Source organism: Lygodium microphyllum, chromosome 13 (assembly GCF_053477565.2).
Source record: "Lygodium microphyllum isolate KBCC chromosome 13, Lygodium_microphyllum_v1.1.10, whole genome shotgun sequence".
Lineage (NCBI taxonomy): Eukaryota > Viridiplantae > Streptophyta > Polypodiopsida > Schizaeales > Lygodiaceae > Lygodium > Lygodium microphyllum.
This window is the reverse complement of record NC_141147.1, coordinates 102,653,805-102,667,906: the sequence shown is the minus strand read 5'-3', so window position 1 is coordinate 102,667,906 and position 14,102 is coordinate 102,653,805. Positions and strand designations below refer to the sequence as shown.

Genomic DNA, 14,102 nt, shown 5'->3' with positions numbered 1-14,102 from the left:
ATGCGGTAGTTCTCACCATCGAACTTTTGATTTGATGGAAGAGCCGATAGGATGAGCACCTTCCGGTCCATGATCGCCTGAAACTCTGTCTCAAGCCTCAAAAGACATCTTCACCTACAATGCCTGCACAAAACACAACAACCCCCTTCTGACTGTGAAAATACAACAGCCTGCTAGGACTAGGTTCGCTCGTCCTACTCCTTCACCAATCGCACGTGATGAAAAGGTAAAATATGCACTTGAAGGTCAAAAACTCACCCTTCCTCCTCTTGGAACAGCAACAACTTCACCAACTTTGCTCCTTTCCCGCACGCCCACACTCGCTTCAGCCTTGTTCCGATAGGCAGCCCTCCCACTCACCCTCAAACGCTGGAAACGCAGCCTTGTGTCGCGCTGAAATTCTCTTCAAAAGGTTCTTCACTCAGTCAGTCCGTCTCCACTGCTTTGATATCATGTCAGAGTGCAATGGTGCAGAAGCGTGGGACCAAGACTAAGAGAGTAGGGTGAACATGGAGAGGAGAGAGAGAGAGAGAGAAAGAGACAAAAGAACAAGAAGATCTGTTGTATAAAGTATGTTGAATACAAAGGAATGCAGATATATACACGGGCACAGTCTGTATGTTTGCATATCTCGACCTCAATAATGTCTCCCTACTAGACACCTCAAAGTCTACTGCAATCTGCTCGATCTCTGGGAATTTGCAACTGCATGAATGAGAGTGTGCTGGTGTCAGGCTATTTATAGCCTACTGAAAGTGCCAAAAAACTGTCAAGTTGGCTGCATTTACATTACATGCAGCCGACTATACTGCAAATCTGGCCGACTGTACACCAGTCCGACTGCATCATGCATGGCTGCTGCTAACATGGCACTGACAGATGAACAAACCTGTTCCGCGCACTGAAACTCTCTCAAATGACTGCCCAGCTGGAAAACTGCATATGTACACAGCCTAACTGAGAAATTTGCCTATCCAGGGGATGACAATCTCTAACAACTTCTACCAACACTTCTCCTCCAAATGAGTGCTCTTCCCATAGTGTGGGCACTTGGGCTTTGACTTCTTCTCATCCTTCTCATCATCCTATTTCTTGTTGATGCTATTTGCCTTCTTGTTCCCCTTCTTGCTCCCCCCTCCTGCACTTACAATAAAAGTCTTGGTAGAGCCAGATCCACTAGCTCCTATATCTTTAAGTTGCTCGTCATGCTCCAAAACAAGCGGGGCTAGCTCCTCCCAAAGAAGCGTCTCCCTTACTCTCAAGGCAAGAAGATTGGTATAGCAAACATCACACTTACGAGATGGCAGTTGGGTAAGAACCATTGCCATATCCTCCGAAGATATCATCCGTCCAAGGGATTACAATAAAAGTCTTGGTAGAGCCAGATCCACTAGCTCCTATATCTTTGAGTTGCTCGTCATGCTCCAAAACAAGCGGGGCTAGCTCCTCCCAAAGAAGAGTCTCCCTTACTCTCAAGGCAAGAAGATTGGTATAGCAAACATCATACTTAGGAGATGGCAATTGGGTAAGAAGAACCATTGCCATATCCTCCGAAGATATCATCCGTCCAAGGGATGCAAGCTCATCCCTCATATCCTTCATTTTGTTGATTTGATCATTCATAAAAGGAGAGTCATCAACTAGAGCATGCGAATCTTCTTCTCCAAGGTGATACTATGGGCTAACGTAATCTGATGGTAGAGAGAAGAAAGCTTTGTCCACACTTCTGCCATCCGATTCCCTAGCTACCGGGGGGGTGGGGGATGCCTCATGGAATTATGGACTAAGCTATGCATTGTGGTCCTTTTTGGGTATCAGTTTTGGGCCTAGCGATGTTGACCTTTAAAAATGCATTATAAATTGATTTGCTCTTAACACAACTTCAAAACATGCTTATTGTCAAACTTCCATCAAATTACCAAATTTTCCTAGTGTGTGCCCATGTCCCATAAACCAAACCCTAATGTGGGAGGATCCACATCTATAAATAGAAGGCTGCTCTTCCACTCAATCTATCTCATCATTTGCAAGTCCTCCATCAGCCGATGCCCTCTCCTCCACTATTGTCTACACCCCTCCATGGCAAATACCTCAGTTTGTGGTCGTGACCAGCCTTGCTGCAGCTCCTAGAGATCAGTCTTCAACCTCAAGATAGCTTCTTAGAATGCCCCAATTGCTTTTGGGAAGAACCACAGTCATCAAACCAAGATAACACACTGATCTAACTGCATAGTAACATCCAATGCAAATATAAAGCACGATAAACATTGTTTCTGCATGCAGTACCTAACATTGTCCATAAAATACACATAGAATGAACTGCAGGTAGTACATTCCAAGACTGGAGCAAAAATAGAACAACTCTGCAAAACCGAAATTTCCAGATGTACTTTGTGAAAACCATGACGTTTTACATGTCATACTTTAACAACATTTGGTAAGGGAGGTACAACTTACAGTTTGCCAAGTGTTAAGTCGTGTGCCAGAGGGATGCCCCATGAGTGCATATTGCTTCAGGCCTTCATAAGTGTAGAACTATCAAATCAACATCTCAGTCAGTGCATAACAAAAGCTACTAATCATTGCTGTAAATGTAGTTCAAATGCTAAGTTCACAAGTATGTCAATGACAAAATTATCACATAACCAAAATACTTATGACTTCATGAACTCAAATTGCAGCCAGTCTTACAGACCTTGATTACAGATTGAGGCACATTACGCCAAAGCACTGCTTCCCATCCTGAATACAGGACAGACAAACCACCATTCTTCAATATGCCCAATAATGCAAACCTGTGAAAATCAGTTGTACAGTGATAAAGATGGTGGTCCACGCTATAAGCACCATTCAGTTTTATTGCATTGTATCTTAATTTCTCATATGAGAAATCCTCGTGTAAACAGCATATAAGGTTGTTGAAACTGTAATGTCACCCAAGCCTTGAAACTAGTAAAATGCAACAGAGAATACATTTGCTGACTTGCAGAAGGTGAATCCCCATTACACAAGCACATGAACAAATTCATTGCACTCGAAAGAAAAATGTACATTACCAGCTATTACGGTACAGATTGCCAACTTGCATCCGCTGCTTTATGCACTCACTGGGTGTATAAACAAAAGACGTTGCAATGCTCGCACAGCCACCCGCAGTGCAATGAGCCAAAGCATGATACCCCTGCAAAGTAAAAGTAAGCTTACAAAATAAGACAGGAGAAGAGAGAAAAGTGAGATCCACTGCTTGCGATCCTAAACCTTTAGGTTAAGTCAGAAGTACTGGTAATGTTTGCATGCAGCATGCTAACTTTCATAGCTACACAAACAGCTCATCATTTCAAAATCATTGGACGCAATATTTTTATTGCACTATAAAAATCTAACTAGAGACAGCAAAAGTCAGGAGTACTATGCATATTTCTATTTTCACACAAACACTTTAAGAGTAACTTGTTTACAAGAATAAGTAAATAGCACTTATCTATTGCTTTATGACATGTTGAAACATGTGGGTGTCGTGCTTTGTTGAATTCACATACATCAAAAATACACAAGTTCTTATTGAGATATTGTGTCCAGCTCCAATTTGGTCACATGCAGTTTGTCCTGAGCACCCTTTTTGGGGCACACTGACCCACCTATAGTGGCATTCCATCACTCGTCAGTGTACATTGTAAAGAAACAGTAGGGCTTGCATTGGAGACAACAGAATGTAAGACATGCTAGCAATGAATGAACTCAAAAACACAAAGAATAAATGAATGGAATGAGATACAATGGTGATACAATAACTCTCTAGAACAAAGGCTGAGAAAAGCCAAGGAGTCAATGACCTTGGAGTGGATTGAGATGACTATATTGTCCCCAAGCTCATGTATAAAGATATGTCATGAGGACCTGAAATTTTGATGCTTTTCTTAGCATTTGATTAAGTGTTAATAAAATTTGCAAATGTGACTTGCACATGTGATATGCAAGTTAGTTATTTCACAATGTGGGGCCAAGGACCCCGAGATATCAGTTGGTGCCAAAGGCAAAAGTTGTAACAAGTTTTATTTGACAAGTAGTATGTGGTGACAAATTTAGCCTGGCACATTTTATTACCCATTAATGTCAAAGGAGACATTATGAACTAGGTATTAATTCATTAACCGATGCCAGTTCAAGGGCCAATAGAACACTCAAGAATAACTTTGATGAAAAATTGGCCTGGCCAATTTAATTGTTGGTTGGTCTAGCTAGTTTTCTAAGAATTTTTAATAAGGCTGAAAATTGTTGGGAAATGGATTGGTAAGGCTCCCTATCACAAGAACATGAAATTTTATTGCCTTGCTTAGCATTTGATTCAAAGTTAATCAAATGTGCTGATGTGACTTCCACATGTGAGCAGCAAGTTAATTATTTCACAATATAGGACCCAGGACAATAAAATATCAATTGATGCCAAAGGAAAAAGTTGTAACTAGTTATGTCTGACAAGTACAAGGTGGTACTTCGTGTCAGATTTGGGCCTAGACCAATTTATTGGCCACTAATGTCAATGGTGACATTAGGGACTAGGCACTCATTAAATTAATTAATACTAGTCTAAGAATCAATAACTACTTAGGGACAATTGGGAGACAAATTGGCCTAGCCAATTCAATTATTGGCTGGTGAAATCCATTTTCTAAGGACTAGAATAATTATTAAATCATTTTTTAGAATTAATATTGAAACCAGCATTCCTCCACAGATAGGATAGTAAATAACCTGAATTATTAAACTGAAAGTGCACACTTTATCATTTTAATCTTGGACATTGGACACCCTATTGTCCCCAAAACTAGCGCCCCTTGCAATATTTCCTTATCTTATATTGCAAATGGAAGGAGTACAACTGAGATCCTCTAATCTCCTCCACTAAACCAAGTCTCTCTTGCTGTCAAAACTAACCAGCAAGCCTCAAAACCAATTTACCCCTTGATTTACTTGGGGATTGGCCTTCACCCTACTACTTGAATGACCCCTCAATTTTGAGCATACATCCTAAGGTAGCTATCAAACCCTAATTCCTATTGTAAATTAGGATTTACAGCAAAGATTGATTGAGATCTCTTCCGGCAATGACTGAAACTACTAGAAAATGCTGAGATAACTTAAGAGATGGCTAGCGAATGAGAGAGAATGATGTCAAGAGAGAAATTTTAGAGTTTCATCATAACAAATGCTGAAAAGCTAGTGCTACCCACTCAAGCAGTCATGAACCCTATCATTTACAACTTAGGACCACCAAAAAGATTGTTACCTCCTCCTGTATGCTATTATCTACACTAGAAGGACCTTGGGTGGTTGTGATATGCACCTGGAGGGCTCCAAATTGCTCTCACATGCTATGGGATTGATCCCTATTGACTGCAAATCTCATCAACAACCTCTCCTTGCTCTCTAACAACAACCTCCTCTCTCACAATGGCAGGAATAGACTTCCACTAGCTCCTAAAAACGGCTTTCCCACTTGTATGGTCAATAATCATTCTACTAGTTAAAAAGTTAATTTCACCATCCAATAATTAAATTGGCTAGGCCAATTTATCTACCAAGTATCCTTGAGCAATTATTGATCCTTGGAATAGCATTAATTAATTGATCAATGCCTAGTCTCTAATCTCACCACTGACATAAGTAGCCAATAAATTGATCTAGACTCAAATCTAACACCGGGTACCACCTAGAGATAACTTATTACAACTTTTGCCTTTGGCACCAACTGATATCTCGAGGTCTTCAGTCCCACACTGTGAAATAATTAACTTGCACCTCACATGTGCAAGTGACATTAGCACATTTGATTAACTTTTAATCAAATGCTAAGCAAAGCAATAAAATTTCATGTCCGCTAAAGAATGCTGAAAAATGGGATTACAAAGCTGCCACTTGGAAAAACTTACTTGTGCAAGGGAAAAAACGTTTTTAGGGGCTAGTGGAAGTCTATTCCAACCATTGTGAGAGAGGAGGCTGTTGGAGAGCAAGGAGATGTTGTTGATGTATTTTGCAACCACTAGAAATCATTCCTACAACGAGTAACAACAATTTGGAACTCTCCAAGAGTAAGTGACAGTAACCCAAGGTCTTTTTGTTGCTTGTGATAATATACAAGAGGAGGCAACAATCTTTCCAGTGGTCCTAAGCTCATTCTCTCTCATCCCCCAACCATCTCTCAAGTTATCTCAATGGAATCTAATCATTTGAGTCATCAAAGGTGGAGAAATTGAAAAATCTCTACTGTAAACCCTAATTTACAACAAAAATTAGGGTTTGAAGGCTATCTCGAATGCATGCTCAGAATTGAGGACCTAGGACTTGAATTCCAACAGGTAATATTAAGGAATTTCAAGGAGATCCATAAGGCCAACCAGTCAATATCAAATTTCCGCTTAATTTGTCTTCCAAGGAGTAAGATGAAGGTCAATCCCCGAATTGGTTTGATGGCTTGCTAGTCAGTTCTGATAGCAATAGACACTTGGATTAGTGGAGGAGATTAGAGAATCTCAGTTATACTCCATCCATTTGTAATAAAAGTTAAAAAAATACCGGGCACAAGTTTAGGGGCCAACAACTATCCATTAACCAAGATTAAAGTGGTAAAGTATGCATTTTCAATTTATGTGAATCAATTACTTATTGTGAATGCTATTAAATCAGGGTTATTACCACCCTATCCGAGGAGAAAGATTGGTTTCATTCCCATTTGGCAAAACTTACCCATACAAGTGGAAAGAAGGTTGTAACCCCCGACTTGATTGCATGTATGCCAAGTAACAGGCATAATAGCTTGTGGCAAAGAGTCATTCCACTATCCTTGACAACATGATTGAGTTAGGTAACATGAGAATCCAACTTACTTTCAAAATGGTAGACAATGAGAGGATACAAGGACCGTCACTGTTCAAAAGCTGAATGTATTTTTTTTGGATGACTCCCACTTTGTAAAGAAACTGAAACATATATGGCACAATGCTAAAAAGAAAGAGTATGACGCAATCAACACTTGGCTTAGTTGCAATAAACCAATAATAGGAGAATCTAAATGACATGGCAAAAATTTTGCATATAAAAGAAGAAGGGATTTAGATATGGTTACTCAAGGTAGAAGAGATCTTCTACCTGCTTTTGCTATTTTCCCTAATGACCACTATCTCCCTGTGCTCCTATAGCTCTCTCTCTCTCTCTCTCTTCACCATATAAATAGCTGGAAATAATGCAATAAAATAATCATGGCAGCCAGCAAAATTGGCCGACCTGCAACAAAAGCTCATATCTGCACACACACTGGCCAATTGCATCAGTGATTTGCATCCGTACTACCACGTCACACTATAGCATGCTAAAACATATCCGACCTACTTGTTAAAAGGTAACTACACCCAATAACTTCTGAAAATGCCCAGAACTAACAGGAAATGCGTAATTGTGACCGAGAGAACTGACTGTACCAACTGTAGCATGAGGATGCCAATCCAAGAAATGACTAAATCCCTAACAGTTTATGGGAATGAATCGAGCCATGTTTGTCAATCAATTGACCACAATCCAAATTACATCATGACCTCCATTCATAGGGGTAATCCTACTACAAATCCATAGAAATGCTACTCCAGTTCTTATCATGAATTTGTGAAGAATATAACATCTCCACTTGTTTGTGTCCTTCAACTTTGTTAATCTAATACTACAGGCACTCACATTTTGCCTTGATTAAACAATAATCCATTACGAATTGAATACTTTTTTACCATTTTTCTCTCAGTATAGCCAGCTTTCGAGCATACAAACCACCAAAGCATTTTGGGCAACTAGATCCATCTTGAACTAATTTCCACATCCTACTTAAGTGAGGATCATTTTGGCAACACCCTTTGAGAGTAAGGTAGAAATCAATTGAAATTTTGAAGCACAAGGTATTAATATTAGGGATCCAACTGAGGATCTAGAAGACAAACTCTTACATAAGCTCCGCCCATCTCACCTTACAACCATGAAGATTGGGGTGATCGTAGAGATACCTTAACAAATGATGATCAATCCAACTAAGGAACCAAGCATCATAACGATGTCAAATTTTAAGCACATGGATGACTACCAACGATTCCTTCTCTTAAGTGGTGTAATGTATTTGGGCGTATGGAGCTTATGGATCTCAAATGTAGTGAGCCAACCATCCTAACAAAAGAACAGCACCCATAGAATAATCACTCACATCCGTATAAACCTCAAAAAGTTTATTCGAATCAACAATATGCAACATTGGTGCAGTAGTAACCAACCATTTCAATGTTCGAAAACATTGATCGAGCTCACTAGTCCAAAGAACTAGCAGACTAACATGCGTTTTCTTGCTTCGAATACCTTAAGCAAATAGTGTTTTGATAGAGGAGTTCACTCTTTCTAGAGCATGTGTTTCTTTTCTAGTGAGTTTCAAGAACATTCACACTATCTGTGGAAAATTTCCAACCCTTACATTTCTTTTCAATGGTTGGAGGACATGTTCACATTGTACATGTCATGATTTAATCATACATACGACATTCAACATTTCTCCTAGCAATTTCATTATTTTCTTTTTCAAATGTTGTTCAGGCAACGTTTTCACCCTCCTATTTGACCAAGCCGGTCAATTTTGGGCAATTTTTGCTATTTATAGAGACAAAGTTGCTCAACTGATCATTCAAAATTCAGCTTTGTAAGTTTTCAATACGGTCCGATGTACAAGAACTCTTCTCTGTCTTTCAGTGTTGCCTTCCATCATCAACATGATTTGGTGCCCTCACTAACACCTTGGACTATGTGCAACAACTGATCAATCTTCTTTATATTCAACATCCTCTAAAGCTCAATGCAAATTATCTTTTTCCGTTCTTTTTTGTTGCAATCTTTCTCTTCCCTTCTCTCTCTATGTTGATGTTCCCTCTTCTATTGCGCACTCTCACAAAATTATCTCTCCCTAGCATTCCCTCTCATTCTCCAATCATCTCTCAAGTTCTCTCAACATATCTCAAGCATTTCAACCATTGGAGGTGAAGAATTCACAGATTCACTGTTGTAGACTAATTTACAGTAAAAATTAGGGTTTGACAGCCACCTCCAGAAGCATGCTCATCATTCATAGCCTAGTACTTAAAATCCAACAATTGAAATTTGGGGATTTTATGAAACTTAAAGAGGCCACCCAACCAACATTAAGTATGAGGCAAGATTTGTCTTCCAAGAAGCAAATTGAAGCCCTAGCAAACCAAGGATAAATTGGTCTAAAGGCTTACGAGTCATTTGTGACAAAAAGAGGTATTAGATAAAGGAGATTGGAGCAATCTCACTGTACTTCTAACAACTACAACACAAGATAAAGAAATGTCATGAGAGGCACCATTTTTGGGGCAAATCAAGTGTCTCGTGTCCAAGATGGAGTTCTAATACTTGCATTTCAATTTATGTGAAGTTTATGCTTGCTGTAATTAGTGTCAAATTAGGTCATTACCACCCTTTCTCCAAAAGGAATGTCAGTTTCACCTTTGTAGTATTCTTCTCCTCCTCCTTGGTATCCTTCTTATCCTTGTCAAGACAATCCTTCTTCCAAAGACTTGTCTTACCAGGTGTAGCAAGTAGACTCCTTGTCCTTCACATTCTTTTTTCTTCTTCTCCTTCTTCTTTTAGGAAGCCTGACTTGTAAGAGCCTCATATTTCTGAGGATTGACATCCTTCAATTACTCCTCTTGGTCCAAGACCATAGGAATCAACTCCTTCCTCTTCATCCTTCATTGCATGCTGTTGATCCTTTTCCCTCCCCTCCAACATATCTTGCGTGAGCATATTGTTTGGTGGTGGAAACTCTCTTACTTCCTGATATTTCATACCTAGTAACCAATAACCAATATTGTAGACAACCATCCTAGATTTTCAAATTTGTATAAGATGTCTTAAAGTCTACCTTGGCAACAAAGCTATAGGATTCTCTTCTATGCTAATTGACTACACCAATAATTTATGTCAACGAGGAACGTTCTATGTCAACTTCTATACAAAAAATCAACTACACCAATAAAGCATACAAACCAATAAGAAATCTAGCTCTTTTTTACCTTTAAGACCTTCAAAAAAGCATAATTGATGAGGAAATGTTTAAGCCTCCCATGCTCATTTGCTAATGTCTCATCTGACAGTATAATTGAGGGAGTCTTTGAAATGAAAACATGGAAACAAAAACGTGAATTTTCAAGTGGGACCACACTAGAATGCCACATCATCAAGGAGCAATGAGGGGTACATAATACCCTCATTAAGAAAATATGAAGACTTATAACTTTAGAAACTTAAATATATAAAACACAAGAGCTTGTTGGAAGAACTTAAAGTTATAAGTTTGAAAAGGAGGGGGGTGGGGGGTGGGATGAGAGAGAGAGAGAGAGAACTGATTTGCTATTGCAAATCTAGTGGTCATAAGTGATAATCATAATTGACTGACTGTAGTTGTCCTGATCATTTGTATGAGAGAGAATTTTGGCAGCCATCTACAAAGAGAGAGATCAGTTTCCTTGATGGCCATAATTGGAACTTGAGTCCTATAAAATAGGACTTGACTACCCTAACCCTGACATGGCCTTAGTGCATTTGCACCAAGTCACTCCATGACCACTATGACCAATGCTACTAGCACCCATCAAGATATCCAAGGAAGTAACGATGACCCTCGGTTTACTTATTGCTTTTAATGATCGCATTGGAAGAATCAATTTTTGCTTTTCTAAAATGATGTGATTGAAAGAGCAGATCCATTCTTGCTTGCAAAATGTTGGGATTGAAACAGCAGATCCACCTTTACTTAGTCGGCACACAAGATGGCACATTTGTGGCCTGAAATAGATTACATCTTCTTCAAAAGGCACAAATATTCAAGTTTGGACGATAAAGTTGCACCTATTCCATGCAGCCTTTTATGTACGAAACGTTTTTGTGAAACATTTTGGGTCTGGCCTAAAGCCCCACATGATGATGTGCCCTGTTTCAGGCCATTTCACATAATTGTGTCCAAGAGTGTGATCAGAGAACCCAGAACAACCAGTGTGCATTGATAAGTACAAGCATGATGACACGTGTTTTTTAATAGAACCTATATGGCACTAAAATTAGCATGAGTCAGGCCAACCAGACAAAAAGAGGCAGATCAACCATTCTACAGAATGCCTGGACTTACATTCGGCAAGCAAGGTAGCAAAGCAGCTTTTACTGATTCATAATTGAAGGTGTAGATCAACCATTCTACAGAACGCCTGGACTTACATTCGGCAAGCAAGGTAGCAAAGCAGCTTTTACTGATTCATAAGTGAAGGTGTAGATGGCAGAGATTGGGGCAGATGAAGCAAGGTTGCTGCCAATTCCTCTGTACAGAGCAGAAAAACCTGAAAGAGGGTGAGTTGAAAATTTGCTATAAATACTTTGATCTTTAAAACTTGTCTACAGAAATATATCAAGGTTCTTTAATGCAAGTTCGTACCTCTTTCTGAGATTATTCTAACAAGAGTCTTGATAACAGATCTTTGACCTGAACTTTGAGCTTGAATTACAGTCTTCACTGTGTCTACAGGATGTAGACAAAGGCTAACACAAGCACCAGCTAGTGCCCCAGCCAGAGCATTATCATGTGACAGCAAGAACCATGCGGACTTTTTATTCAGACTTTCAGCATGATTAATAGATCCTCTGTTCTTGGATACACTTGCAGGATTGTGAAGCTGTGCACTTGAGAGGGTGTTTTCCCTATCCATTGACATTGTTTCACCATGTGCAATACTCTCAATTTCAGTCCTGGCTCCATCAACAACAGCCTGAGTGTTGATGTATGCATGACCTGGTGCGCATTTCATGTCCAAAGCTTCTGAATTGGAGTTAACATCTGACAAGCAACTTTGTGGCTCCAGTGTCGAGGTCGAGCTATATACGATAGTACCAACATTCTCAGTAGTGGCTGCATACACAACAGCTGAAACGCCTGAAAATTTTGCACCTCTTGCAGGTAAAATAGAACGCCCCAATACCTTCTCCATTCCTGCTTTAATTACTTCCCATCCCTTGACAGTTCCATGTCCTGGCCGTCTGGAAACTCCTTCAAAGTCAAGCATGGGTGCTTTGATGCCTGCAGACACCTCTTCTTGCAAACTGAGACAAGCATTAAGTTTATTAGGCCATGTCATAAACTCACTCTTGCCAGAAATGCAGGTAGGAGCCCCCGGTTCTACAGTATCTATCCAGTTTCTTGACTTCAACCATCCGACTTTTACGTTCGTAGAGAACTTCACGGCCTTCTGGTGAGATGCATCAAATAATGATGATCTACTGTTCTTGTGGGGAGATGCATCATATAAGGATGATCTATTGTTTGGAAGAGGCATCCCGGAAACGCCCACAGAGCAAAAGAACCAGTCCCTGTGTTGTTAGAAGACCAGATAGGAAGTCACGTAGGCTGCAAGGATGCCTTGGAAACGCAATGTCTCTCCATGTGAAGCATTTGGGACGGCCAAGGGTCAGTCTGTCGATTCAAGACAGGTAAACCAGGGTTACTTCAAGCATTGGAGCATACCAGGGGCCAATCCATTGATGGAAAAGCTCCGCCGAAGCGATCGAGAGACAGTTTAGGACTTTGCCGCAACGATTCTTCAGGGCATTTGGCGTCTGCAAGGGCAACCACTGAGCTGTAGAGAGAGAGAGCTGCTGCGGCTGCTGTATGGAAGCATGGGAAGTGAGACATGGAACCAGCAGCGTAATGAGAAGAAGGTCACAAACCTGGTCATGGAAGCTTGGCGCAGCTAGCTGACCGCACGTCACACCATTTCGACGAACCAGACGGAGTGCCGGGGGAGACGAGAATCAAATTGTGCCTTGCTGGTCTCTCAAGTTGTTTAAAAAGCTTCTAGGCTGGCGCTTCCTCGCGTGTCAGCGTGTATATTGGAGCATGGATGTGCGACTCTCTTCAGTCCCTTTGCCCCTGAAAGTGGGATGAATCATCTCATCTTAGGCTGGGTTTGGAGACGGAGGCGGTAGCACTACAAAACAACCTTCCATCTCTTTTGTGTGAATAGTGAAGCTGGAGGCATAGTGTATTACAATAAGGTAAAGAGAAGCTTTTCTTTAGTACCTAGGCTCTTTCGAAGGGAAAGGGTCTATTGAAATAAGGTGGGTATGGCGAAAAGAGGAGGGAAGTCACTACAAAGATATAGGGGCATAACGACAAGTGTTTGCAATGCAAATTAACGACGTCGTTATTAAACAAAAGTGAGTCAAACCCGAGTGTGACATTTTGCCACAAATAGTTTAAGAGAGAGTGAAAGAGATAGTGGCTTTGGGAGGGAGAGGAAGAGGAGGAGAGAAAGAGAGAAAGAGAGAGAAGAAGAGCTTCTTACCATCGTTGTCATTCGCAAAGAAGAAGAGGAAGTGCACGAAGAAAGAAGAGGGGTTGTCACGAAGAGTGACAAAGAATCCTTGGTTACCTTAGGTTATCATGCATGTCCATTGTATGGGCCACAATTAGACTCCCGAAGGTCACGAATCATGAAGAAGATGGTATATCAAAGACACGTCTCTTTCTTGCCAGAGGGTCATGAACTGAGGGAAGCTTTTCTTGGACAACCTCCAGCACGAATGAACACCCAAAGTTGGTACGAGTTGAAAATGGTCCATACAAAGTCGCATCCAAACAGATCCACTTACAAATCAACCACTTGTTGAATCCCATGCATATTTTCAAGGATGTGGGCAGCTTACTATAGGACCACATCACAAGAAAAAGAGATACTACAGGGGCACGAATGGATTTGAAACAGGTAGGCGAGATGAAGACGCTTTGGCCATAGTTGAGTGCTAATGGTCACTATGGTAGTTTTCGTAATCCAATGGGGCAAAATGGACAACAAAGGCCTAGGGGACAAGTAATTTGTTATCGATGCCAACAACAAGAAGGTCATATAGCTACATATTGTCCAAATGTGCATAAAAATCAAGACTTTACACCTCTTTGTAGAAGGTGTAGTAGTGAAAGGCATCACGAAGAGAATTCCCTAAGTGAGAAGATAACA

General features: G+C 40.4%; 1 protein-coding gene across 6 annotated transcripts in view; it reads right to left on the bottom strand.

Annotated features, from left to right (window-relative positions):
* Nucleotides 1-13,044, bottom strand: part of LOC148026991 (Mitochondrial substrate carrier family protein) — a 43,307-nt gene extending 30,263 nt beyond the window's left edge. For 3 of the 6 annotated variants that reach the window (XR_015692921.1, XR_015692922.1, XM_087691532.1), the window contains exons 1-5: nucleotides 11,528-13,044; nucleotides 11,314-11,432; nucleotides 3,057-3,181; nucleotides 2,696-2,795; nucleotides 2,458-2,535 (exon numbers count right to left, since the gene is read on the bottom strand). Coding sequence is in view for 4 of the 6 variants with exons in the window: in XM_087691532.1 (XP_087547658.1) it covers nucleotides 2,458-2,535; nucleotides 2,696-2,795; nucleotides 3,057-3,181; nucleotides 11,314-11,432; nucleotides 11,528-12,422 (1,317 nt within the window). In the remaining 2 variants the exon portion in view is untranslated. The remainder of the gene's footprint in view (nucleotides 1-2,457; nucleotides 2,536-2,695; nucleotides 2,796-3,056; nucleotides 3,182-11,313; nucleotides 11,433-11,527) is intronic. The other 3 variants (XM_087691531.1, XM_087691533.1, XM_087691530.1) reach the window with 3 other exon arrangements.
* Nucleotides 13,045-14,102: the final 1,058 nt, after the last annotated feature.